The 27,563-nt window shown below is 54.1% G+C and overlaps 2 protein-coding genes across 4 annotated transcripts in view; both read right to left on the bottom strand.

The window, feature by feature from the left end:
- The window catches only part of EML1 (EMAP like 1), a 180,269-nt gene extending 179,765 nt beyond the window's left edge, over positions 1–504 (bottom strand). Inside the window, exon 1 of one of the 3 annotated variants that reach the window (XM_034642088.1) lies at positions 91–504. In XM_034642088.1, the coding sequence (XP_034497979.1) occupies positions 91–499 (409 nt within the window). In that variant the 5' untranslated portion in view covers positions 500–504. The remainder of the gene's footprint in view (positions 1–90) is intronic. The other 2 variants (XM_019797772.2, XM_002917465.4) reach the window with 2 other exon arrangements.
- A 9,300-nt stretch (positions 505–9,804) lies between these two features.
- LOC100470338 (cholesterol 24-hydroxylase) overlaps positions 9,805–27,563 on the bottom strand; it is a gene marked incomplete at its 5' end in the record, with an annotated part of 26,419 nt that continues 8,660 nt past the window's right edge. The window contains 12 exons of the mRNA XM_034643078.1: positions 9,805–10,554; positions 10,729–10,795; positions 11,522–11,610; positions 14,758–14,868; positions 15,563–15,647; positions 17,900–17,972; positions 18,779–18,841; positions 19,052–19,202; positions 20,047–20,157; positions 20,950–21,088; positions 21,939–22,025; positions 22,491–22,564. Coding sequence (XP_034498969.1) covers positions 10,387–10,554; positions 10,729–10,795; positions 11,522–11,610; positions 14,758–14,868; positions 15,563–15,647; positions 17,900–17,972; positions 18,779–18,841; positions 19,052–19,202; positions 20,047–20,157; positions 20,950–21,088; positions 21,939–22,025; positions 22,491–22,564 — 1,218 coding nt within the window. The remainder of the gene's footprint in view (positions 10,555–10,728; positions 10,796–11,521; positions 11,611–14,757; positions 14,869–15,562; positions 15,648–17,899; positions 17,973–18,778; positions 18,842–19,051; positions 19,203–20,046; positions 20,158–20,949; positions 21,089–21,938; positions 22,026–22,490; positions 22,565–27,563) is intronic.

The following is a 27,563-nucleotide window of genomic DNA, read 5'->3' as shown; positions in this document are numbered from 1 at the left end:
CTGGGGTGGGGGCACCCAGTGCCCTTAGCGACCAGCAGCCTTGGCTCTGCAACCGGAGCCGTGGTGGGTAAATATAGCACTGCCACTCACCGGCCGAGGGGCCCTCGCCGTCCGACATGGTGCAGGAGATGGGTGGGCAGCCGGCCACCAGCCTGCAGGGACGCTCAGAGCCGTCAGTGGCTGTCACCCACCTGGTGGGGCTTGGGGCTGCCGGGCCTGCTCCGTGTCCAGTCCCCAGGCAGCGTCCCGCCCCAGCCGGCCCGGCGGGCCCCCCCCCACATGCTGGGCTGGGCAGATAAGAACGTGCTCCAGAGCCAGGAGCCCGCCCGATTGGTGGATAAATCTGGGCACTGCCCTCCCCTGCCCTGGGCCTCTCCCGGGCAGCCTCGGAATGTTGCCTGAGAAACTGCTGCACCCCTGGGTGCTTGGTCAGTCTCCCAAGACCCCAGCCCCAGAGACCCCAGAGTGCCCAAGCCTTTCTCCCTGGGAAGGGTTCCATTCAGCTGGTGAGGTGCTTTTATGGGCATTGGAGGAAGAGATGGAGTGATGCCACCCACTGAGCCCGAGCCTGGTGCTGCAGCGCTTGTCCTCTCACTCAGCTCTCCGGAGCAGCCGCGACCCACCCAAGGCCACCAGGCCAGGGAGGGGTGTGACCAGAGCCGGACTCTGGAGCCCGACTGTCTGTCTCCAAGGCTACAGGAAGGCGTGGCCCTTGCCTCTGCTTGGCAGACCAAAAGTAGACACTTCTGAGCGTCTTCTGGGCGCCAACTGTCCCAAGTGTGTTGGGGGAACTGTGGGGGCAGAGGCGGACTCCCTGGGGGAGCCATGGGACCCAGTGTCGGGCCCAGAGTGGGCATGCAGGAAATATTGGTTGGGAGGACACATCTCAGCAAGCACTTAGTATGCACTTGCTGTGTGCTTGCCTAAGAGGTAACCCAGGCCTTCTCCTCGGTCCCCGCAAGTGCCTGGGCCAGAGACTAGAGCAATGAGACAAGTGGAGGGCTCTGAGCTCCGCTCCCAAGCCATCACCCCTGGGCTGGGCATTGCTGGGCCCCCCAGGGCTCGAGGTCCACCTGGTTCTTGCACCCAGAGCACAGGAGTGAAATGGCTTAGAAAGGAGAGAAGCTGGTAATCAATACCAATGAGAGAGATACAGGAGAGCTTCCTGGAAGAGCTGGCATTTTGAGTTATGTCTTTGAAGAATCTGAAAGCTTTTTCAGGAGAAGAGAGGGCATTCTAGGAAAAGAGACCAGCAGGTGCATAGGTCAGAACTGGGAAAGCTTGACTGGAGAGTGCTAGGCGTCCCTGGCAGGGGCTGGAGGTCATGACCATCCCAAAGAGAGGAGGCTGATACTTGCAGAAGGGGTGGCATCAGGGCTAGGGAAGTCAGGGGAGGCTTCCTGGAAGAGGGGGCAGATGCTGGTGCTCAAGGGTCCACGAACCTCAGAAAAATGAGAAGGGGGTAGAACAGCATCAGAGGCATCCAGCAGCTCTTCAAAAGCACTGAGGCCTTTCCCAGCTCAGACACCTGGGGGATGAAGACAGGAGGGCCTAGGCCACCATATTTCAAAGAAACTGCCTTTTGGAGATGGAACTGGGGAGAGCTGCAGAGTTACACCAGCTGTCAGCGATAACAGCAAAGGAATTCAATCCCTATAAGGTGGTTCCAGGCTTTCTGGCCTTTGCCTGTGCTGACCCCTTTGTCAGGAATTCCCTGTCCTCCCCCCACTTCTCCTCCTCAGTGAAGCCTTGTCTGACTGTCCCTGAAGGTGGGCCAGGGGACCTTGCGTTCTGCTCCACAACCTGCCCTCACTGTGGTCAGTGCCTGGTCCTGGTTTTGTCCACCTTTTGATTGGCTCTTGCTGTATGGTAATGAGCTCACCATCACTGGAGGTACGTAAGCAGGGCTGGACAGCCACGGGATGAGGACCCAGTGGAGAGAGTTCAAGCATCAGGTGGGGTTAATTTAATGCCTTTTGGGCCCCTCTAGGGTGACCAACCTGTCCTGGTTTCCATGGGCCTTTCCCTGTTTCAGCCCTAAAAGTCCTGCCTGCATCCTGGGAATCCTCATAGACAAACCAGGACTGTCGGTCGTCCTGGGTCCTCCTGAGATTTTTAAGTGAGAAAAAAAAAAGACAAAGCCAGGCTGGAACTGTCTCTGGAACCCCAAAGTCCCAACCCCCTCCACCTTAGGCATTCCCCTCTTCCCCTCCCCCCCCAACTCGATTCAGGGGGAGCCCTCTGGGAGTGAGTGGAAACCCAGCGGTCCTGAGCCTTGGGGAGAGGAGAGGCTCCTGAGGGCTTCCTCGCCTGCATGGGGGAGGAGTCTCACCTGCTGGGTTTTGAGGATTAACTGAGATAAAGTACAGCAATTGCGTGGCCATTCTCCGCAAGCAACAGCTACATCCCCGGGCGGGGCACTGGAGCCCACCTGCAAAACCCTCCCCTCAGCGCGGCTCTCCCGGAGCAGCAGCAGGAGGCACGGGCGGGATCACACCTGCTCACCGTGCGGCCTCCGCCGGTCACGGCCCCCCTCCGTGCCTCTGTCTCCCCATCCGTGGTGCATTTATGAGCACCTCCTACATACTTGGCCCTGGGGCGACTGAGGGCAGGAAAAACCCCACAGAGTCCCTGGCGGGAGGGGCCCCCAGTGTCAGGTGACCGTGCTCGCGCTCGTCTCCTGCAGCACCTGCTCTTCCTGGCAGGAGCTGGTGGACCAAGGAGCACAAGGGGCACGCGCCTCGGGGCACCCCCACTGCCAGCAGCCCAGTCCAGGGGGCAGGGGTGTGCCCAGTGCGGGACACACAGTGGTGCCACAGGAAGAGCCCCACCAAGCCACCTGGCATCCCAGACAGAGGCCCTCACCTCGGGGACACTGCAGGACCGGGGCCGGACACACACGGGGTCAGAGGGCCTGGGTCGAACGCCACTCCGCCAGCCCACCCCAGCCTCGGCTCCTCGTCTGAAAGTTTGGGCAGCTGGGGTGAGGAGGAGCACCAGGGCCTGGACGCCTGGGAGGGGCCCTCCTCCGCCTCCACACCCCAGAGCAGGCCGCCCCGTGTCCACCCGCCAGAGCCAGAGCCGACTCCCTGCGCGAGGGCCACTTCCCCTTCCTGGCCCCGCCCCAAGCACCTTCCTGTTGTTGTTTTTTTTATTGTGGGAACATGGGTTGGGGAAAAAACAACTTGATTCCTCTGCTCCTGAGCTCACTGCAGCAGCTATGGGCCACGGCATGTGCGAACGTGTGTGGATGTGCATGCGCTCTAACACGTGTGGACAATGTACGTGGGTGTGCACGGGGGTGGGTCCGTGTGTGGGGAAGTGTGTGCCTGTGAGAATATGCGAGAGCACATCCCACGTGTGGGTTTGTACAAGCGAGCATGTGTGTGCACATCTGGGAGCACGTACATGCGTGTAGGGGGTGTGGATGAGTGTGAGCACGTGTGCGTGTGTGCAGGGAGTGTAAACACGTGGGGCACGTGCATGGTCCCATGTGAGCTTGTGTACGTGTGCAGGAGGCTGTGTGTGCGGGCGTGTGTGTACCCGTGCACGTGTGCCCTCTGGCTCCTGTGAACTCACCCCATATCTCTGACCTGCCAGCCAGCTGTCTGTGTCCCTGTCCTGGGCCCTGCAGGCCTGGCACAGCACTGGCCGGCCCCTGGGGGCCCCCAGCAAGTGGCTGCCACAATCCACTACCCGCTGGGGACCCATGAGGCCCAGCTGCCGCCAGGGCCTGCATGAGACGCGGGCACAGGCTGTGGCGGTAGGGCAGGGAAGGCAGGGCAAAGCGGTTGGGGCGAGCTCAGGGGGGCCTCTCTGAGCAGCGTCAAGCAGGCGGAGTCCTGGAGGGTGACCCAGCGGCCTTGGCGCGAACCAGCTCAGGCCAGCCGAGGAGAAGGGCGGGCAAAGTGCTCAGGGCTGCAGCAAGGGCAGGGGGCCAGAGATCCAGTGAGAAGGAAGGCGGGCTGCTCATGGGGCCTCCACAGTCTGCAGGGTGCAGTTTGCTTCAAGGGGAACAGGGCAAGAGGGGTGCACATTTATTGGGCGTCAGTGGGGCCAGGTCTGAGCGAAGCACCTATCAGGCCCTGTTTCACGTCGGGGTCTCAAGGAAGGGGATCACATTCCCCCCCACCCGCCCCCACACTGTGCAGCCAGCCAACTCTGCTGCTGGAAGGGGGATGTCCAAGGAAAGGAGGGTCAGGACTGGCCTGATCAAAGGTGGGAGGGGCACCCCAACATGCTGGGGTCAGGGAGAAGGCCCGCTTCCCCCCTCTGGCACCTGTTCACCCCAGATTCACATGGACACCAGCTAGGTCTCAGGGGCCCCAGTAACTCCTCCCTGCTGGAGACCCCATCTTCCTGGGCCTTGGGTCCCCCCATAATAGAAGCAGGAAAGTTCTGGGGCGCCTGGGTGGCACAGCGGCTGGGCGTCTGCCTTCGGCTCAGGGCGTGATCCCGGAGTCCTGGGATCGAGCCCCACGTCAGGCTCCTCCGCTGTGAGCCTGCTTCTTCCTCTCCCACTCCCCCTGCTTGTGTTCCCTCTCTCGCTGGCTGTCTCTCTGTCGAATAAATAAATAAAATCTTTAAAAAAAAAAAAAAAAAAAAAAAGAAGCAGGAAAGTTCTGAACAAGGAGCCTCACCTGGGTCCTCAGTGTCCACGACTTGAGGAAGGACAGCATATGTCCACACTGGGTGCGTCATCTTGAGCAGGCCCAGACATCGGAGGGAGGGTGACGCGCGTCACTGCAAGGGCCTGTCACCATTGGGCCTCAGAACACTTCCCAGGTCTAGCCACTGCCTTAGGTTACAACAGACACCGCCTTATAGCTCAGATCACAGTGCACACACCCCGATACACTAGCCTGAGACACGCAGGCATGGCCGCTGAGACTCACACAAAAGAGAGAGATCCGCCATGACAGGGAGGCCGCAGAAACACAGAGATACACGGAGACGTGAACAGATACACACACGTGCAGTGTGGCTCTGGGAGCTGCTTTCCCGCACCCAGAGGCCCCCCATCCAGCCCAGGCACCTGAGGTTGACGGCCTCCTGGGTGGCCTTGGATGAGCCTCCCAGCCTCCACGTTCCCAGCCAGGAGAGAAGCTCAAAGGCCCATCCAGCTGCACGAGGTGTCCCTGAGGTGTGAGGGCGAGAGCCATTCCTGGGTCCTTTGGGATAACACCCTTGCCTCTGGGTGGGGGCCAAGGAGCTGGTAGGGATGCTGTGGCTTCCTCCTTGGGCTCTGGGGCTCACAGCAGGGGTGAGGCCCCCCCCAGGGAGAGTGAGGCCCCACCTCTTGGGGCTGGGCTTAGAGCACAGCGGGCTCAGGGCTGGCCACAGGGGACGCTCAGCAGGGGGCTGGATGCTTATCAGCATCATCATGATATCTTGGGCTCCTCCTCACCCAGGGTCCCAGGGCCACCCAAGGGGCTCTCCCCATGGGCAAGGGATAGAGGAGCCCTGGCAGAGTTGCTGTCATCGTCCCCCGCTGCCCCCAAAAGCCAAAACTGGCAGAGAAGCTGGGCCCAAAGAGAGGGAACGGGGAGCGGAGTCTAGTCCTTTGCCCTTGCCTGCCCAGCATTGACCCTGGGACCCTCCACACCCCACCTGGGAGGCCAGGCTCCTGCATGGAAGGCCCCAGTGTCCCCCTTGCCCCTACCCGGCCTCACCCGTCCTGAGTTCCAGGGAGCCTCCTCCAGGGCAGGCTAGGGAGCTCAGCACAGCAGGGTGGGGGCTGCCAGCAGGGCTGCGGCTCTGGGGTACCCCCACAGGGACCGGCACACTTGCCGGGCTACCACCTGCTGGTGGTGACCACTCTGCCTGGCTGGCCCAGGCTCCAGCTCACCAGCGGGGACTACTGAAGGTGGGCAACACCGGGGGATGACCATGGTTTCCTCAAGTGACGAGGAAGTGCAGGGGAGGCCGTGTTCTGGGAGAAACAAATGTTTCTAATGCTCCAGGCCAAGGAAGGGCCTTGACCCCATGTGTACTCACCCCAGCCCTGATTCAGAGAAATGGCCCTCCAGCAGTAAGTCTCCCTCGCCTGCCAGAAACACCCCCAGTGGCTGCCCCCTCCCCCAGCTAGGGTTATATTTAGATGTCCAGGCAGAGATGCCCAAGGCTGTCTGGAGCCCCCGGTGAGGTCTGGGCAGACATGCACATGTAGGAGTCATCCACCCCAGGGTGGGGGTAGTACACTCATTAGGAAGCCTGGTTAGGACGCAGGATTCTCGTTCCAGAGGAAAGCAAACGTCCTTACAGAGGGGATGAAACGTGGGAAGAGCCACTGGCTTCAGCCCTCTCTTGCCCCTGCCCTGAGGTCCCCTCCAGGTGGCCATCCTCTCTCTCTCACGGATCGACCAGGAAACACACACCCGTACTGTTGTGAGGTCCACCTGGGCTGGACCTACCAGACTCTAGAGCAGTATAAAGGACACCATGCCTGACTGGCCAAGACAATCAGGAGGAGCCAAGCTCCATCCGGAACCTGCCCAGGTGGGCAGCTAATTGTGGCCCTCCGTCCACTCATGTTGGCTTCCACTGAGGCCCAGCAGGGTCCCTAGGTGACTCCAGAGCCAGCCTCCTGAAGCAGCAAGGAAGAAAACCTCCCGCCCCCCACAGCTGTACCAAGCTTCTCACCCCCAGCCCATGTGGGCCAAGGCTCTTGAGTCCAACCACCAGCCCGACCTTGGGCACAAGCCATCGGGAGGCCCCCTCATCACCAGCTTCGAGGACCCTGGTGCCGCGGGCACTGGACGTGGCTTCAGTTCAGCCAAGAGCATGTTAAGTGTTAGGGCAGCTAAGCCCCGAGGAGTCAGGTGGCATCCCCCAGCCCTCCCAGGCAGGAGGAAGCAGACTGCATCCCTGCCCGGCTCTTGGTGAGCTTCTCCACCGCGGGGCTTGCCAAAGCTGCCCCTGCCCGACCTGCCAGCGTCCCACCGCCAGACCCAGCCCATCGCCAGGAGAGGTCGCGATCTCGGCACGCCCGCCTGCGTGGCTGTCCCTCTGGCGCCCCACCCGCTGCCGCGCCTCGCCGCGCCTCGGCAGCCCCACCAGCGATATGCGGATGGCGACGCCCGCCTGCCCACCGTCACCCGAGTGGCCAGCGGACGCTCCAGACCACCCGCGCCCGGGGCCGCCGCTGTCTGCGCCATCCCAGCCTGGCCCCGCGCCCAGGGGGCTGGGCCTGCCTTGCTGCGAGCCCCGCCCCCTCCGGGCCTCCCGTCCCCGCTGGATGGGGAGGCACCGCCCCCTCCGCCTGCCGCTGCCGCGCCGACCCAAGCGCTGTGCCGGGGCGCCACCGTGTGGCTATTCTGGGAACTGTACCGCCTGGCCTCCCAGGAAAGCCCTTCCTTCCGTAGAGGTAACAAGTAATTAAAATGCTTACGCCAGTGACAGTTACTGCTAGTGGGTCTGAAGCACTGTCGCGATAGGCTCTGTGCTAAGTACGGTCTATGTGGAACGCTCTTAATTCTCCCATCAATCTTAGGATCTCCTACCATCCGTCCTCCCTTGCAGATGGGGAAACTGAGGCTCAAGCGGCATAAACAGTGACAGTACAGGGAGGATTCCACCCCAGGAAGCCTGGGTGCAGGGCCTTGGTTTTAATCCCATCCATCCGACCTGGGTCCCAAGGATTTGCACCATCCTTGTGCACACTGGCGTCTCCCCAGGGGGTGTAAGAAAAGTTTCTGGCTCCCACCCCATAGACTGATCCAGCTGGCCTGAGAACCACCTGCTCACTCACAGAAAACCGTTTTTACAGGAGAAAGTGGCTCGGGAAGGTCAGGTGGGTGCACTGACTCACAGATAATGACAGCAGAGCGGGGGTGGGGGCGGGGGTCCAGGGTCTGCTCTTCCCACTCACCTCAGGCCTCCAGCCCTGGGTTTCAAGTGCTCAGAGGCAAGCCCAGGCCTTCAGTGACAGGGCTTGCTGAGCTGGTAGAAGGCTACTGAGTGCAAAGGCCTACAGGTATGAGTCTTGACTCCACTACAGCCTGGCTGTGTGCTGTGGCCTTGACTTTCTCATCTGTGAAATGGGTCATACTCGGGGATTTGATGAAATAATGATGTGAAGACTCAGGCTCAGCAATGGATAGATATCTGCCATGTCAGAGGATGGTAAAGGCAATCTGAAGTTTCCAGTGGGAGCTGACCCCTCCAGACCACTCCAGGCAATGCCAGGCCATGCCCCTGGAATGCTGAGGCTTGGTAGCCTGTGGATCTTTTAGATGGACAGTGAAGGAAGTTCTGTCCTATGGGGCCAAGCCTAGCCATGCCAGGAAGCAGGGCATGGAGCAAGGGATGCTGGTGGAGACTGGGGGGCCACTGTGGGGTGACTGGTGTGGGGGGATAATAGAGGATGCCGAGGGTGTGTGTGGGCTGTAGAGTTTGTGGGGTGGGGGCAGCTGTGGGGTTGTTGGAGGGCTGCAGGGGGGCTGGGAAATCTCAGAGACGCTGCAGAGGGTGGGGCCTAGGGGCCGTGCAGGACAGGTCCCTGGAAACAGTGCAAGGCTGAGGGCCCAGGAACAAGACAAGAGGAGACAGTGGCATTTGGGTGGCTGAGGGAAGGGGCCACTTCTGGGCTGAGCAGAGACAAGCAAGGGGTGGGTTTGGCCAGCCAGCTGGAGGCACAGCCCAGGCACACTGTTCTCAGAGCCACAGGAGGTTCTGGGGCCCCCCAGACAAGGAACTGGAAAAGGACAGGGTGGGTGAGTAGCTTGAGAAGAGCCTCGCCCAGTGCTCAGTTCGGGCAGAGGGCCAGGGGAGCAGGAGCGTTCTCCGTCTGCAGGCGTCTGCAGCTACAGTGGCGTCCTGGAGGCTGGAGCCTCTGCCCAGAGGCCCAGGCAGACAACTGCTGCCAGTCCCCATGATCCGCCTGGGCCAGGGACCCAGCTCCACCCCAGGACAATATACCCACCTGTACTGAGCATGTCACTTCTTGCCCTGAGCCTCAGTTTCCTCTTCTGCTAAATAGGAAGATCCCTCAGTTCATGACTGCACAAGGAATGAGGAGCCGATGTAAAGCAAGGGCCAGCCTAAATCCTCCCTGGTGTGGAGAGGGGCCCTCTCTGGGGCCTGTGCCCCAGGCAGTGGTCATGGGCATTTGGTTTTCTCTGCAGGAAGACAAGCTCCTAAGTGCTGAAGGAGAAACTCAGGGGGTCCTTTTCCTTGGATGGGCCCAAAGGATATGGCTAGTCTAGTATTTAATGCCCCTTGGCCACCTGGGTAGGCCCTGGGTAGGAAAGAATGACGTCTTCACCCACGCACCTCACCCACTGTGAGAGCCCAGTCTCACCTGCTGGGGCTGGGCCCACTGGCCTCCTCCAACCTGGTCAGGAGGGGAAGCATTGTGCCAGAAGGTACGGAGGATGCCAGCAGGTGCGAGGCCAGGCATCCAGGTGCTTAAGTTCACCAAGCTGTCCCCAAGAAAGGTCCCAGGGGCTCTAGCCTATGTGAGGCCCTCTGGGCCATCAGCACCCTTGTTGGGAGTAGACTAGACCACACAGACTCCAGGGCCCCGGACCCCATCAAATCAAGCTCTTCAATCCCCGTCTGTAATCCCAACCTCACGCCACACAAAGGAACATGGTCTTGCATACGACACAGGGAATGGGCTTCTACAAACACACAGCCCTCCTGGTAACATGGGCAGTCTTCTTCCCAGACGTCTGGGCATCTGAAGGGGCAGCTTCCAGAGCTGCATTAGCCCTTACACTGGCCTCAACATCGCTCCCATTTACCAGATGAGCAACTGAGGCTAGAGTGCTCTGGCCCGGTCTGGCCATTCGTTCATGCAGTCAACACATATTTATTGAGCATCGACTCTGTGCCAGGCCCAGGGGGGCTCAGAGACGAATCATACACAGACCTCACCCATGAGGCGCTCACAGCCTGGCAGGGCGGTCGGTCACATCAAAGGACACTCACAATACAGTGTGGTCAGTGTGGTGTTAGAGGTAGCACAGGTGACCAAGGGAGCACAGAGGAGGGGCCCCTGGCCTGGCCGGGGGGTGGCAGGGAGGGCTTCCTGGAGGAGGTGACACCTGAAGAGGGTTTTAGGAAGTGAGCAAGAATTAGGGTGTGTGGCAGAGGGAGAGGCCTATGCAAAGGGGTTCAGGGTAAGAGACGGCACATCTGGGTGGCAGCTGGGAGTTAGGCAGGGGCCAGTCCAGGAAGGGCATGAAGTTAGCGGTGGACTGGGAGCTCTGGGGGGAGGGGGAGGTGTGAAGCAGACGGTGGTCGGCAAGGGGCCCACTGGGAGCCAGCGGGGAGGGTGCCCCCGAGGAAGGGGGCAGGGGAGTGGGGTGGGTGGCAGTGGGGTTGCAGAGGTGCGTGGGTGCAGCGCCCTTGCCCGAGGAGTCCCATCCACCCTAGGCCCGCTCAGCAGGGCGGCGGGGGTGCGGGCTGCCAGCCCCGGGGCTGCAGAGTGCACAGCACGGGGTCCAGCGGCTTGAGCGTGGCCTGCTCCTGCAGCCCATAACGCTGCCCGGGCACCAGCCGGAACTCGAGCCTCTGCAGCAGCTTGGCCATGACCACCTTCACCTCCATCTGTGTGCAGAAGTGCACGGCGCGTGAATGTGCCGCAAACCCTGCGGCCGGCTGGCCCAGCCCCCCCGCCAGCCCAGGGGTCCCAGAGCAGGGCTCTGAAATGCCTCCTGGCCCCGGACGAGACACCACCCCTGAAGTCGGCTCTGGGCAGAAAACCCAGGCCTGGCCTCCTACCTGAGCGAACTGCTGCCCGATGCAGGAGCGGGGTCCCAGAGAGAAGGGGAAGTAGGTGAACCTCGGCCTGCAGGGAGAGAGGTGTCAGGAGGCGGCAGCCCTGTCACAGCTCCACCGCGGCGGTGACAAACCCATCCCTCGCTGAGGAATGGCTGTGGGCCAGGGCTGGGTTCCGCACACACTGAAAACATCAACAGCTGGCTCCGTCAGGCTCTGCATCAGCATTTTCTCATGTTATCCTCCTCTGGAGCCTTCCAGAAGGAGTTGGTATTACCCTCAGTTCACAGAAGGAGGAACCAAGGAGCTCACGATCCTATGGCACTTCTATGTTCGGCCAGTCACGCGTCTGGGTCTGGGCAGAGTCTAGACGCAGGTGGTCTGTCCCCGGAGCCTGGCCACCCCCACCACTGTACATTCAGGCATTCGCCCCCAGAGCGAGCTTCAGAGGGAACCATCAGGATTCCCATTTCTCAGATAGGACTATCAAGGCAGGGGGAGGTGCGGTCCCAGGCCCGAGTCACAGGGCTGCCCAGTATAAGGGACAGGTTATGAGCATGGGTGTTGAAACCAGTCTGAGCTGGGTTTTAAGGGCCAGCTCCCAGCTGTGTGCCCTTGGACAAGGTACCTAACCTCTCTGAGCTGTGGTATCTTCTCCATAAAAGGGGACAGAGTGGGGATTACAACTCCCTCACGGTGATCTGGAAGGCTCTGTGGGCTCAGGGGTCATAGGCGATTCAGACCGGAGCTCCCTGGACCATCCTTCTCCCACATGCACAGTTGAAGAGAGACTTACTTGGGTGCTTTGGGGCCGAAGCGATCGGGGTTGAAAGTCAGTGGGTCCTCAAAGTACGTGTCCATACGCCCCATGACGTAGGTGCTGAACTGTGGGGCAGACGATCCACTTGTCTCTAATTCCACAGGTGAGCACCCTCACACCTCCCCGACCCGCCGCGGCCCCCCATCGGAGTGGCCCACCCCCCACTCTACTCCACCCACCCATCTGGGCCAGTGTGGGACTCCACTGGCTCCTGGAAAGTGCCTGAGAGGAAAGAAGGGGACAGCCCAGTGTGCCAACGAGGGCCAGCTGGCTGCTGCACCATCTCATGCTGGGCCCTGTGCTGTGGGGGGACTACAACTACCCCTGTTTTACAGATGAGAAAACTGAGGCTCGGAGAGAGGTTCATGACTTGCCTGAGGTCACCCAGCAAGTAAGTGGCCAAACTGAGATTCAAACTCAGGTCTGCTTCAAGAACATCTTTCTCAAGATCTCTGAGAGCTGTTATTTGGCACAAGGCTTGCATCTGGGGTGCGGGGTGGGGGATGGGTAGGGGAGAGGGGTGAGGCAGAGGGGCTGCGGGCACCCACTAGCCTCTCAGCGCATGCTACATCACCTCCCTACTGGGGTTAATGTTCCATGCCCCCGGCCTCCCATCACGTGGGCCCTGGGTCCCAACCTCTGCCTCATTACTCTTGCACAACAGAGCCCCCTGAGCCCACTCTGCCTCTGGTTCTCTGTGCTGAGTCCAGGGCAGCCAGGGAGAAGGGAGGGCCTGGCACAAAACTCCGAAAAGTGAGTGGGAGCATAAAGCGGGGAGGGGTCTGAGGTCAGCAAAGGGCACCTACTGTGTGCTAGGGATTTTTGCCACACCTGTGACATACATTATTCTTTGACTCTTCTCAGTAAACTGTGACTCAGGTATCATCATTCCTATCTCACAAGGAGGGCACCGAGGCCCAGAGATGACCCAGCCTGCCAGAGCAGGGCTGGCACTGGAGCTGGGGCCTGCCCACTCAAGGCCCACACGGCGATACACCTGCCCAGCCAGACGTAAGGTGACTGCAAACCGCCACTGCGGTCACTGAGGCAGCTGGTACTGGTGCAGGGGTGTTAATTAAAAAAAAAAAAAAAAGCAGATAAACAGAACAAAGAACACACATCAGGAGGCCTTGATACATGCTGAAGGCCAGTGTAGCAGAGTCCTGGGGAGCCGGGGCGGGGGGGTGGGGGGAGAGCTGCCTAATACATAGGACCAGAAGCATGTCGCTTTCCTTTGTAAATAGAAATGGATCATGCGATGGGCTGAACTGTGTCCCCCCTAAAATTCTCACGTTAAAGTCCTAACCTCAGAATGTGACTGTTTTCAGAGGTCATCCCCTTAAAGAGATAATCAAGTTATAATGAGGTCATTAGGGTGGGCCTGACTCCAGTCTGGCTGGTGCCCTTAGAAGAAGAGATTAGGACAGACACACACAGAAGAGGTCTTGGGAGGACACAGCAGGAAGGTGGCTACTGCAAGCCAAGGAGAGAGGCCTCAGGAGAAACCAACCCTGCCAGCACCTCGATCTTGGACTCCGGCCTCTAGAACTGTAAGAAAGTACATTTCCACAGCCAAGCACCCTGTCTGTGGTGCTTTGTTCTGGCAGCCCCAGGAAACGAAACCAGATCCCTATCTCACACTATACACAAAGTCAACCAGGTAGATAGGAACTTAACTTGCAAAAGAAAAATGTGAAATTGTTAGAAGACAATGTAAGTGACTAAGCTGACCTCAAGATGGGGACAGAGGGAGGGGTTCCCTAAGACAAAACAAGAGAAGGGCCCCCTACAAAATTAAGAACTTCAGATCACTGAAAACGCTTTAACAAAGAGAAGCCACAAATCTAAAGATGACATTTGCAACACACATACCTGACAAAGGATTAACACGAATTTCTAAAGAGAGCTCTGCATAGCGATGAGACAGCCCAGAAGAAGAAAAGTAGCATAGGGCTGCGAGCCTCACTAGTAACCAGGAAAGTGCAAATCAAGACCCCAGGGAGGTACCTTCCTTGCACGTATTCCACTGGCAAAAAATAAGAAGCTGGGACATTCTAGGTGTCGGGGAGAATAAGGAACCATGTTAGAGGGCATCAAGGTTGGCACAGGTGCTCTGGAAAACACTTTGGCGCTGGTTTACCAAGCTGGCCATTCAGCTCTCCCACACCCCAGCTCTCCCCCCACCTCCCCGTCCCTGCGCCATCCACCAGTCACGTGGGCAGGAACAGCAGCAGCGGCGCTCAGGAGAGCAGGAAACTGGGCACCTCTCAGATGCCCACTGACCCAGAATTGAGAACGGGGTGGTGGTCTACACACAACAGAATATGACACAGCAGTGACCTGAGGGCCCGCAGTCACAAAGCAATCCCGGGACATACTACCGTGTGGGCATACACACACACACACACACGAACAGGCAAGGCGATGACAAGCACAAAATTCAGCACAGTGATTGCTTCTGGAGAGAAGACGACAGTAACACATTTCTAGTTTTGGGGTGGGTTTCTGGGACGTCACTGTGCGTGAAGGGATGCCTGATGAGGGAATAAATGAATGCGTGTGTAAACAAAGAAACAAGTAGGGGTCCCCGGTGGCTCAGTGGGTTAAGCGTCCAAATCTTGATTTCGGCTCAGGTCATGATCTCAGGGTTATGAGATCGAGCCCCGCTTGGGCTCCGATGCTCAGCATGGAGACTGCTTAAGATTCTTCTCTCCTTCTGCTTCTGACCTTCCTCACCCCTCCACTCGCACTCTTGCACTCTCCCGAAAGAAAAGAAAAGAAAAGAAAAGAAAAGAAAAGAAAAGAAAAGAAAAGAAAAGAAAAGAAAAGAAAGAAAAGAAAAGAAAAGAAAAGAAAAAAGAAAAAAGAAAAGAGGAAAAGTCACCCTCCGTGGGAGAAGGGGCTATGGAGGGGAGAGAGAGGGAATTGGACAGACTGGGGTCAGTTGTGAAACCAGGTACATCTCATATCTGCCCCTGGATGGCTATGTGACCTCAGGAAAGTGACCTAACCTCTCTGAGCCTCAGTGTCCTCAGATGTAAACAGGGGTGCCTCCCTTCCAGAATCATCCACTGTAACCTTATGCTGGACAGTGTGGAAGGGGTTATAGTGCAACTTGAATGAGAAACCCCCAGTGGTGACAACGGGGCCACGGACATCCCGACCTCAGAGCCTGGTCACCCTGGGGGCAGGCAGGGAGGGCTCCCACACACCAGGAGCGGGGTGTTGCCAGGCACTCTGACTCCGTCAATCAAGGTCTCCTCCTCCAGCAGGCGAAAGGTGCCCCATGCTGGTGGGTACAGCCTCAGCGACTCTTTGAGAACCTACAGAAGCCACGTGGGGAGACAAGGAGAGAAGTCAGGCGATCCCCCCAGAACGTGCCCAACACCCATCTTTGCTCCCACTCACAGTGCTGAATGCGCACCCACGTCCAGGACTGGGTCCCAGACCCCCACAAAGTTAGCCTCATCTTCTTGTCCAACCCCTCCCATCACAGAAGGAGAAACTGAGGCCCAAAAGGAAAAGAGGACTGTGCAGACCCACCATGGCAGAGCCGGACCAGGACCCAGGGCTCCCTCTGAACCAGGGCACTACCATCCCAGAGGAGCCCTCCCCCAGCTCAAGCCAGGCTTCCAGCTGCTTCGTCGGGGAGGGCCCCTGGTGGCCGGCTTGAGGTTCCTGGAAGAGCCCGGCCTTCCTGGCAGCCCTGCCTCACGGGCAAGTGCAAACAGCGCCATTCCATCAAGGGCTGCTTCCCCACTTGGACCCTGCATTGGAATCACCTGGAAGCCCTTAAAACTGCTGCTACCCCTCCTGCCCCACCCCTGTCCTGCCCCAGTGACTCTGATGTCATTGGTCTGGGACAGCTGGCCGTGGGAACTTTTTTTTTAATCTCCTGGGACGTTCTCACACGCAGTGAAGTTAGAGAACACCCATATAGAAGGGTTCAGGGGGGCAGCAGCTTTGGCTTGACGCAACACCCACATGTGCCCAGAAGCTTCTCTCCCGCCCCCACACCTGGGACAGGTACTGCAGTCTCCCCAGGTCGTCACAGTCAAGGTGCCTCTTAGAACCGATGACCTCGTCCACCTCCGCCTGCAGCCTGTCGGGGCAGATAAAGACAAGCCGGTCCCCAAGCACAGGTCGCCCCTACTAGGTTTAGGAAGGTGGGATGGAGGGGAGTGAGAAGCGACCCTCCTGCGTCTCCCCACCGCACGTATACACGCACGCACGTATGCACGCACGCACAGCCCGCCCCATTGTTGAAGACATCCAGGAACCACCACGTCCCAAACCGAGCTGCCCCAGCGGTTGGCAGTTCTGTTCCAGGGCCTTACAACACCCCCTCTTCGTGCTTGCTGCTTGGAACCGGCTGCAGACAATAAACGCACCACCGAGCAAGCTCTCTGCACCGAGCAGCCGGGCTCAGCCTGGCTCACAGCAGCCGACAGCTGGAACGAGCGTGAGCAGTGCAGGGATGCTGGCTGAGTAAGCCATGAGATGGGCACCGTTGGAAGACTGTGCAGCACCAAAAGTGGATTTGGACCACTTCACACCCATGAGGAAGGCAGCAAAGACCAAGCGTTAGCCAGGACATGGAGCGGTCGGAACCCTGTGCACTGCCGGTGGGAATGTAACCTGGTGCAGGTGTATATGGAAAATAGGACGGTGCTTCCTCAAAACACGAAATGTAGAATTACCATTTACTCCAGCAATTCCCCTCTGGGTGTATGCGCCCCCAGATGGAAAGTAGGGTCTCGTAGATACTTGTACACCCAAGTTCGTAGCAGCATTATTCACAGTAGCCGAAGGGCGGAAGCAACCCCAGTGTCCATCACCAGATGAATGGATCAACAAAATGTGGTCTGTCCATGGGGCGCCTGGGTGGCTCAGTCATCTAAGTATCTGCCTTCAGCTCAAGTCTTGATCCTGGGGTTCCCAGGATCGAGCCGTATGTCAGGATCCCTGCTCAGTGAGGAGTCTGCTTCTCCCTCTTCCTCTGCCCCTCCCCCTGCTCCTTCTCTCTCTCTCTCAAATAAGTTAATAAAATCTTTAAAAAAATATGTGGTCTATCCATGCAATGGACTATTATTCAGTCTTAAAAAGGAGGGACGTTCTGACACCTGCTAAAACATGGATGGACCTTAAAGACTTTATACTAAGTGAGATAAGCCAGACAAAAGGGTCAATTACTGTGTGATTCCTATACGAGGTCCCTAGAGGAGTTAAATTCATAGAGAGTAAGTGGTTGAGGGGGTTGGGAAGCTAGTGTTTACTGGGGACGCTGTCAGTTGCAATGATGAGAAAGTTCTGGAAATGCTGTGGAGCAGCACAGCAATGGGAATGTGCTTAAAGCCACTGAACTATGCCCTTAAAAATGGTTAAAATGGCAAATTTTATGCATGCATGTGTGTGTGTATATATCCACAATATAAAAAAGAGTGGATTTGGGAGAAGAGTTTACAATAAATAATGTGGGGTGATGTGATAAAACACATGGTGAAATTCACTAGTTAATGTGAACTGCCTCCAGGGGGTGGGGCACAGTGAGTAGAATTATTATTTTTATTATTATTATAACTTTTCTGCTTTTTCCAAATTTTTATAAAGAACATATTAGTATTATAGATATATTTAAAACCCCAACCAACCATTTTATACTTGCAAGCGATCATTCACATCTGCCCTTGGACACTGCCGATTAGCAGCTGTAATCAAGGATTTCCCCACCTCCGGAGCTCCCACCCCCAAGCCTGTGGGATTTTTCAGAGTGCTTTCACATTGGCGCAGTTGGTCTGTGCAACGGTCCTCGAGGGAACCTGTTTATATTTAAGGAAACCAATGGCCCAGCTCAAACGCCATCTCCTGGGTACCCTCTTTGTCTCGCCAGCCGAGGATGCTGAGCTGGAGTTCTGTTCAGTTCTCAGTGCCAGCCTGTGGCCAGGCACTGAGCAGAGCATGGGGAGGGAAAAAGCCACGGTCCCTGCTTTTTTGGAGCTTCTAGTTTCATGACTGAAATAGAAGGCTCAAAGCAAACCGTCCCAGGAGAAAAATGCATTCATGAGCTGGGAGGAACCTAGGAGAGGAAATCACAGAATGGCTACTTTAGGGTTGTGAGAAGGCTTCTACAGGGCCGGACAGGGAGTTCTCTAAGAGAAAAGCAAGGAGAGGAGCTTCTAGAAGTGGGACTGGCATGTGCAAAGGCCCTGGGATGAAGAGAAGCAGGACACACTGGAGGAGACTCAGCCGTGGGAGGCTGGAGCTGGTTGTCTTCTAGGAACAAGACATCAGACAATCCCTTCACCAGCTTCAAGGGGAGCCACTACTCCCCCAGCAAGTCTCCCCATTCCATACCTTGCCAAGATCTCAGGCTGGCGGGACAGCTCCATCACCGTGAATGCCAAATGATTGGCAGAGGTCTCATGGCCTGCAGAAAAGGAGAGCAGCAGCTCCACATGGGGCTACCAGGCTGCTGCTGGCCTGGCCCTCCCGCCTCTGAGACCCTGAGCCTGAGACCCTGGTGGCAGTTCAAGTCCTCACTTCTGCCCCCTGCCACCAAGCTGCATGTACAGGTAAGAAGGAGACAGTCTGCCCACCTGCTGATCTCCTGTGCTGGCCAGTGTGGTCCAGTAAATGGCATTTGCCTCCACGCATCTGATTTTTACACCCTAAAAGCTCCTTCTGGGGGCTCCTGGGCGGCTCAGTTGGTTAAGTGTCTGCCTTCAGCTCAGGTCATGATCTCAGGGTCCTGGGATCGAGTTCCGCATCCCCACTGAGCAGGGAGCCTACTTCCCCCTCTCCCTCTGCTACTCCCCCGGCTTGTGCTCTCTCTCTCAAATAAATAAGTAAAATCTTTTAAAAAATATTTGATGAGGAAAGGAATGAAGTTGCCCAGCACATCTTCTCATGCTGGTCTAACGAAGGCCTCCCCACAAATTCTGAGTGGGGCGGAGCCTTGAGTTCACACGCCCAAGCTCTCCTGAGCCCAAAAAGGCAGCTTCACGACCCCTTTCAATGGCCAGCTCCATCACCAGGTCAGCGGCCACCGAGAAGGCCTCCTGGACCTCCCTGAGCAGAGAGAGGCCTTCTGCTCCCCTATCCCAGCCCCTCACTTCTGCAGCAGAACTCTGTGCAGACAGCCTGAAAAATCGCCCAGAGTCAGGGTTGAGGGGATGCCTGGTTCCCACCATCTCTGCAAAGCCCAGGGCCTTAGCCTCCCCCGGAGCTACAAACCAGCAATGAAGAAGGTGACGAAGTTGTCCAGCAGAATCTCATCATCCTGGGCCCCCTCTTCAGCTGAAAGACAAGGAGGGTCTCGGGGCCGGCTGCAGACGTCGGCTATACTCACACCCCTCGCTCCCTCGCCCCACGGCTCAGCAAAGAAGCAATGCCCTTGTGGCCGGAAGCCAGATAGAGACACCCAGAATCGAGCGTGATCAGCCACCATGACGGGGCACCCCTGCTGCCCGGCCCTCTCAAGGCCCGTGTGGGTGGGAGCCCTCAAACCTTTGAGGATCTGTGTGAGGATGTCGGCAGGGACGTCCTCCCCCCTCTGCAGGGCCTCCCGGCGGCGCTGCACCCAGTCCTTGCCAACCTGGCGCAGAAAGCGAACGCTCTCCCGGATCTCGCGGAGCTGCTTCCACTTCCCTGGCAAAAACTGAACAAGAGCTCCCGCTCAGGACGCCGACCGAGCGCGCGTCAGCCTCTCCCTCTCCCCCGCCTCCCAGACCACTTCAGAAACCCACAGCAGCCCTGGCAAGCTGGGAGGTGGGAAGATTGCGAGAAAATTCTAGAAAAGATAAAGCAGCCAAGGAGACTTGATCAACATGGCAGTCAGAGCCCAAGCATGGGCTTCCCCTTCCTGTACCAAATCCCTAGATACGATGGGAAAGATGCCTGGAAAATAAGAAGGGATCCCTGAAGAATGGAGGTGGCTAGGACTGAGAGGAAGGAGAAAACCACAGCCAGAGGGGAGTGAGGTGGAATCAACTGCAGAAAAGATGGGGTGGCATCAGGGGACCCCAAGCTCAGAGGCTGAAGTCCCAGAGAACGGAAAGAGGCCTTGGGCATCTGTCTGAGGATCAACTCAAGTACCACCTTTCTCCCTTCTTCCTCCTTCATGCCTGGAACAAGGAGGTGAGAGCTGGAGTTGCAGCAGCCATCTTATAACAATGAGGTGATGTGCTGGAGACAGTGGAACAGAAAGACAAAAAAATTCCAGGAACATCTGACATTGTGGCGCTCTCACAGCCATCCTAGATTGCCTGCTTCGGGATGATTTTACATGAGAGAAAGATTAACTACTAATTCACTTAAACCACTTTGATTTTGAGTCTCTACTTTAGGTGATGTCTGCAAATTCTAACTGATTCAGAAGTCACTTCGGTCATACCAGAGCTCAAAACCCATTCCAAAAAAAGTTCCCTGGAGAAGGTGCTCCCAGCAAATTAAGACCACGCCAACTCTGGTGGCTGGTCACCAGAGGAGTGCAGAGTCAGTACCTTAGCCAGAGTGTTGCGAGATGCGGTAATCCCCTCCAAGATCAGTTTCACCTTCCGGGACAGAGGCTTCTGGGCACCCAGCAGCATGCCTGTCTCCATGCCAAAAGCTGCCTGGGGGCGGGAGAGAAGGGCGAGGTCATCCCTGGGGGGTGGGAAGACTTGCAGACCCAGGGCAGAACCTGGCACTGCTCAGCTAGAGACCCAGGCCCTGGCCTAAGGGTTTACATGCATCCTGTCATCGACTCCTTACAATGACCCGTAATGAGTCCAACCCCGTGGGATGTGGTGAGGACTACATAGCACATAGTAGCCACTCCACAAACCTTGGCTTCCTTTCTTGACAAGATGCATTTGGCCAGAAATGCAGCTTTCCTTGGTGTCCCTTCTATACCCAGCCTCCCAGGGAATCACTGAGTGACAATGACACATCACTCACTGTGTCTCCACTCCAGCTGCCTGAGCTGCCCTTACCCAGGTGGGGGTGGGGGGGTCACTGCTGATCCTGCCAGGGGGCAGAGCCAAGCCAGACCCAGGGCAGTTGCTGAGGGGAGGTAGGCTTTGGGCAGGGAGGCAAGCAGACCTGAGATCCAGTCCAGGTTCTGCTACTGACCAGACACAGGCCAGTCCCCACACCTCTCAGGGTCCATTCCCAGAGAATGAGTTAGTAGCTGTCACTTCGTATGAGTTTGTGTTGAATATTCAAGGAGATACAAAGCTCCCCATGCAGAGAAGGGGCTGATATGTGGAGGAGGAGGAGGGTGGAGGAACGCAAGGAAAGGGAAGAGGGAGAGAACAGCAGCCCTCTGACCCATGTCAGACCCCACTCCCACGGCCCACCAGCCTCACAGCAGCCCTCTGACCCATGTCAGACCCCACTCCCATGGCCCACCAGCCTCCCATCACCTTGGCCAGGATGTCCATGGTGGTGCAGGTCAGCATATCCTGCATGGACACCGGTGTCTGCCCATCTGCCTTGGCTTCCAGAATCTCCACCAGCTGCTCGGCTTTCTCGTTGAACGTTTCCATCAAGCTGACCAAGGAACTGGGGAAACAGCATCCGTTGAAAGAGCCAAGAAATTGGAAACAACTCAAATGCCTATCAACTGATGAATGGATAAGCGAAATGTGGTATGTCCAAAACAATGGAATTTCAGTTGATAATAAAAAAAAAAGGAAGTCCTAAACACGCTTTGGCACAGATGAACCTCAAAAGCCTTATGCTAAGTGAAAGAAGNGCTGATGAATGGATAAGCGAAATGTGGTATGTCCAAAACAATGGAATTTCAGTTGATAATAAAAAAAAAAAGGAAGTCCTAAACACGCTTTGGCACAGATGAACCTCAAAAGCCTTATGCTAAGTGAAAGAAGCCAGGCACAAAAGAAATGCTGTAGGATTCCATTTGTAAGAAATGTCTAGAATACGAAAAACACAGAGGCGGAAAGTAGATTAGTGGTTGCCAGATGCTGAGGCCACTGAGGGGAAATGGGGGGCGTCTGCTTTTGGGGGTGATGAAAGTGTTCTAGAATGGACTGTGGTGATGGTCGTACAATCTTGTGAATATTCTAAAACCCACTCAACTGTAAGGGATGAATTGCATGGTATGGAAACCATACCTCAATGAAAGTTATTTAAAACATAAAATGTGACCAAAAGTGAGAGCTATAATAAGCAAAACGAGAAGCCCAGAGGAGGAGTGATGAGGAGAGACCCCCACCCCCAGGCATCACTGTCACTCAGCCCTGGATGTTCAGCCCCCTGTTCCTGGCAGCCTGCCTTGCTCTCTCTCTCTCTGACTACTAATGCCCCCTCCTCTCTCCCTTCAGCTGGGGGGAGGCTCCCTCTCCTGAAACCCACCCTCCTTCCCAAGGCCCACCATCTTGAATACACTCACCTGCGGCTGAAGGCCAGGTCCATGACCCTGCGCTGTTTGTGCCAGCGCTCATAGTCACATTCGGACACCAAGCCTTGGCCAAACAGTCTGCGGGAGACAAGTGTCTGATGTGAGAAACAGGGCGGGAAGGGGGACTGATGGCTTTATGGGGACAGGGTCACCTTTTGGGGTGATGGAAATGTTCTGGAACTACACAGTGGTGATGGTTATACCATACTGTGAATGGACCAAATGCCACTGAATTTTAACTCTAACATGGTTAAAACGATGACTTTCGTGAACTTTACCACGATAAAAAGTAAATAAGAAATGGGGTGACCGTGTCCCCCACCCTGGCAACCCCCCACCCGCCCACCTGCTATCCAGAAGGGAAAGAGGAGAAGGAAGGTGACAATGACAACAGCCATGGCCACCATTTCTGGGGCACCTGTTTCATGCCTGGTAGCCAGGGCTCAGGCCTTCATGCTACGCCCAATGCCCTCAGCCCCGTGGCCCTCTGTCTATCACCAGAGGCTTTCCCGGCCTCTCCCCCAGCCCCTCCTCATGCCTTACCTCTCACCAAACACAGTCTGGATTGCGTGGTACATCTTGGAGTCCTTGTTGTACTTGGTGGACATCAGGAATTTCTAAACATCCCCAAAAAGCCAACATGAGCTCATGCATCCCTGAGAGGCTGCAAAGGACTCAGCAGTTTTCTGGACTCTTATGAAACCATTTCCCAACAGTCACCATTAACTGAGTCCCAGCTGTGGCATGAGCACTTCCTCCAGCACAGTCTCACCTAACCCTCTGGAAGCCCCGTCTTCAAGCAATATCATATTGTTTGGGGATGAGGAAAGCAGGGCACAGAGTGACCAAATGATATTGCTGTGGCCACCCAGCTGGAGTGGTACGGTGGGGGGTCTTCACTCCAATGCCCACACACGGACCTCACTCCAAAGCAGCGAGAATGAGAAAAGGCAGGTGCTGCTCTGAAACCAGAGCTGGGAAGGGGAGAAGCCCAGAGGGAGGGCTTCTGGGACACAGGAGAGACACTTGGCACAGATTCAGTATTGCTAGTGCCAACCCAGCCATGGAAGTCAAAGAAGGCTTCCTGGAGGAAGGATCAACTTGCCTTACCACAAGCTGGATGGTAGCAATAATAACATTAGCTGACAGCTATTGAGCCAGTATAGCCAAGAGGTTAGCAGCTCAGGCTGCGGAGTCAGCTGGCTTGAATTTGGATCCAGGCTCAGCATCTTCGCTCCACCACTTGCTAACTTTATGACCACAGGCAAGTTACTCATCTCCTCTGCCTTCAGCTTCCTCACCTCACAGGAGAAGACTGCCTGCCTGGGAAGGTTGCTGTGAAGAGTAAATTTGCTCTGTGTGAACAGTCAGAACACTGAGACCCAGCAGGTGCTCCATAAATGTCAAGTGCACATCAGCATCCGGTAACTCACTTAGTGCCCAGTCAGCCCTAAGCCGTGGGTGCTATTTTTATGCTCATCTTACATATGATGAAGAAACTGAGATTTAAAATGCCTGAGGTCACACACACAGTGAACGGTGGAGGTAGGATTTGAATCCAGGCAATTTGCTGTGGGAGAGAGGAAAGCGAAGGCTGCGATCCAAGGAGGGGAAGCCCAGGCCCCATGCTGCCTTCAGGCAGAGTGAGAAGAGGGGAGGAGTAGCGGGGGGCGGTTGCTGGATCCCAGAGGTCTGCCTTATGGTACACTGAGCTTTATCCTGTGGACACTGGGAACCAGCAAGATGGTATCCCTACTCTACATTAATCCAGGGGCTGCTGGTATCTGGGAGCTGAGCCCAGGGGTCTAGTAGCAATTTTTCAGCTGAAAGGAAACCCTCAAAATGGCTGACTTTGGATCATGAGCCATATCCTGAGAACCCCACTCCCACCCAAGCACTGTCATTTATAAACCAACTTCCATCACTACCCACTTCTGCAGGTTCCATCCCTATGACAATAAAGACCTACCTCCCAGGTCCTTCTCAAACATCCCTAAATAGTCCAAGGTCTGTGCCAATCCTCCCAACCTAAACCGAGGAGTCCCCACACTGAGGCACAGCAGCCTCAATACAGGCTCCAATCAGGTGTCCCCATAGTCGGGGGTCCCCATGCCTGCTGTCCCTGGGGCTGGGGATCCTTTGAAGGCCCAGTGAGCTAGATTCTGGGACATGAGGGGTGCATGGGGACCTCAGCACCTTCACCGCCTTCACTGATTGTCCACACTGACAGCAATCTTCTGCACATTAAGGGTTAACTGCTGGGGACTTGCCCTCTTGCCATAAGCAATTAAAAAAAATAGGCAAAATNTAGGCAAAATGCAAGAAATGTCTGTTTTCAGACACTAGACAACAAGAAGTACAAGATTGTGAATCCTAAGAGAAGGAAATGGGAAAAAAAAAAAGATGTGAGCCCTACAACCTAATATTACTCCAGCTTTCTGCTATTTTAGGATAAAGGAACTANATAGGCAAAATGCATGAAATGTCTGTTTTCAGACACTAGACAACAAGAAGTACAGGATTGTGAATCCTAAGAGAAGGAAAAGGGAAAAAAAAAAAAGATGTGAGCCCTACAACCTAATATTACTCCAGCTTTCTGCTATTTTAGGATAAAGGAACTAAAAGATAAAACTAAAGTATAGCTCAGCAGGCTTTCCAAATTGATGAGACCTAAATCAGAGTCCAGACAGGCCAGAGGAGACTACAATTTGTAGGGTAGAGAACCTGAGGGCAGGGAGCTATGCATAGAAAGAGTTCCTGTGCAGCAATCTGCATAGGGATCCCCTACATCTTTGGATGGATACCAACCTGTGCACGCGTACAGTGAACACAAGACTGAGTTAAAGACAACTTCTGGGAAAAGAATTACTGAGTAACTACAGGCTGAACAATTCTCAGAGCTTACACCGGCCAAGAACTGTTCAAGTTCCCACTGGCCAGTTAAACCTCAAACAGAAGGCCTTTCTGTGGTCCCCAGTAGAGTCACTCCTTAGTTGTGGGGCTAAACTAGCTCTAGAGCAAAAGTTGACCCTAGCCCAACTCCACAAAACCCTTAAAGCAAACCTGGAAAGGATCAAACTGATCCACACGTAACTTTACCGTCTGCCAGAATGAATTCCAGCACCCTCTAAAGGGATGACAAAAGTGAGCACCCAACAATACATAACTCACAATGTCCAGGGTCCAACATGAAATCACTAGACACTCCAAAAAGCAGAAAAATCTACCTACAAGCAGGACCAGAAATAACAGAGATGACGGAGTTTGCAGAAAGGAACTTTAACACACTTATTACAAATATGGCAAATACGCTCAAGGAACCCATGTATCCGAGAAGTTCAAAGACTCCTGCAGAGCATTAACAAAAGGAAAAGTACACCAAGGCAGATCGTAATCAAATTTCTGACACCGGTGATAAAGAGAAAATCTTAAAAGGAGACAAGAGATGAAGTAGTATATTATTTGAAGATAGATTGATGTAAGTTAGAGTATACTCTAAGTCTTAGGACAACCACTAAGACAGAAAGAAAGAAAGCCAATAAGCAAAGGGTGGAGATAAAAATGGAATACTAAAACATACTCAATNGGAGACAAGAGATGAAGTAGTATATTATTTGAAGATAGACTGATGTAAGTTAGAGTGTACTCTAAGTCTTAGGACAACCACTAAGACAGAAAGAAAGAAAGCCAATAAGCAAAGGGTGGAGATAAAAATGGAATACTAAAACATACTCAATCCAAAAGAAGGCAGGAAAGAAGGAGAGGGGAACAAACAACAAATAGGACAGAGAACAAATAACAGCATGGTTGATTTAAACCTTACCACATCAATAATTACATTAAATGTAAGTAATCTAAACCCTCCAATTAAAAGGCAGAGATTGTCAGACTGTAAAACAGCAGACCCAACTATATGCTATCTATACGAAACCCACTTTAAATATAAAAACCCAGATGGGTTAAAAGTAAAAGAATGGCAAAAGATATAGCATGCCACACTAAGCAGAAGACAGCTGCAGTAGCAACATTAATACTAGACAAAATGTCCTTCAAGAAGTGGAATATTACCGAGGATAAAGGGGGACATTTTTAAGATAAAGGGGTCAATTCATCACAGAGACATATTAATCCTCAATGTGAGCATGCCTCATAATAGAACTTCAAAATATATGAAGCAAAATCAATAGAACCAAAAGCAGAAATAGAAAAACCCATGATTGTGGTCAGAGTTTGATGTTCCTCTCCGAGTAATTGCTGGAACAACTATACAGAAAATTAGTGAGGATTTAGAAGATTCGACTAACACTATCAACCAATTTCTCCTAACTGACATTTCTAAAACATTCCATTCAACTATCACCAAATATACATTCTTTTTAAGTGCTCATAAACATTCAGCAAGATAAACCATATGCTAGGTCATAAAATAAACTTCAGTTCATTGAGGCAGATTGAAATCATGAAGAGTATTTTCTCTGACCTCACGGACTTAAACTAGAAATCAATAACAAAAGATATTTGGAAATACCATAATATTTAGAAATTGAATAACATATATCTAAATAATCCATGAGTCAAAGAAGAAATCACAAGGGAAGTTAGAAACTGTTTTGAACCACATGAAAATAAAAGCACAACATATTGAAATGTATGGTACATTTGTGCTATGCATGAGCTATATGGAGATATAGAGAGATATCTGTAGATAAAAGAAATATATGGAGATATATGGCTGTAAGTGCTTATATTAGAAAGGAAGCAAGGTATAAAACCAAGTTTCTAAACTCCGACCTTAAAAAATTTGCACAAGAACAAATTAAATCCAAAGTGAGTAAAGAAGGAAATAATAAAGAGCAGAAATCAAGAAAACAGAAAATGGACAATGGAGAAATCCAATAAAACCCAAAGCTGGTTCTTTGAAAAGATAAATAAAATTGATGAATCTTTTGCTAGCCTGATTAAGAAAATAAGAGAAAGCCCAAATTACTGTCTGCAGGAATGAAAGAAGGGGTATCACCACAGAGCCAATAGACATGAAAAAGTTAATCAATAAATATTATGGACAACTTTATACCAATAATTTTAACAATTAGATGAAATAGACAAATGCCTTGAAAGACACGAATTACCAAACCTAAGAGAAACAGAAAATTGGAATAACCATAAATCAATTAAAGAAAGTGAGTAATTAAAACAAAACAAAAAGCACTTCTTTCAAAGAAAATGCCAGGCCCAGGTGGCTTCACTGATGAGTCCTACCGAACATTCAAGGGAGAAATAACACTACCCCATACAAACTCTCTCAGAAAACAGAGGAGAGGGGACATTTCCTGATTCATCTTACAAGGTCTGTTAAACAGATCCCCAAACCAGACAAAGGCGTTATAAGAAAAGAGTAAATATAGAAACCCTTTTGCTAAATTCTTAGCAAAAGATGAGCAAATTGTATCATGACTAGGAATGCAAGGTTGGTTTAACACTTGAATATTAATTCATCATATTAACATATATGGCTCAACTTTTCTCGTTGAACGTCTGAAGTTCTTTGTATACGGTTTTTGGTAGCATGCTTTAAAAATCTTAAACTGTGTCTATATTGAAATTAAACTTTTTAAA

The sequence above is a fragment of the Ailuropoda melanoleuca genome, chromosome 14, assembly GCF_002007445.2.
Source record: "Ailuropoda melanoleuca isolate Jingjing chromosome 14, ASM200744v2, whole genome shotgun sequence".
NCBI classification, from domain to species: Eukaryota; Metazoa; Chordata; class Mammalia; order Carnivora; family Ursidae; genus Ailuropoda; species Ailuropoda melanoleuca.
The sequence above is the reverse complement of the archived record's forward strand: the minus strand, read 5'-3'. Positions and strand labels throughout refer to the sequence as shown.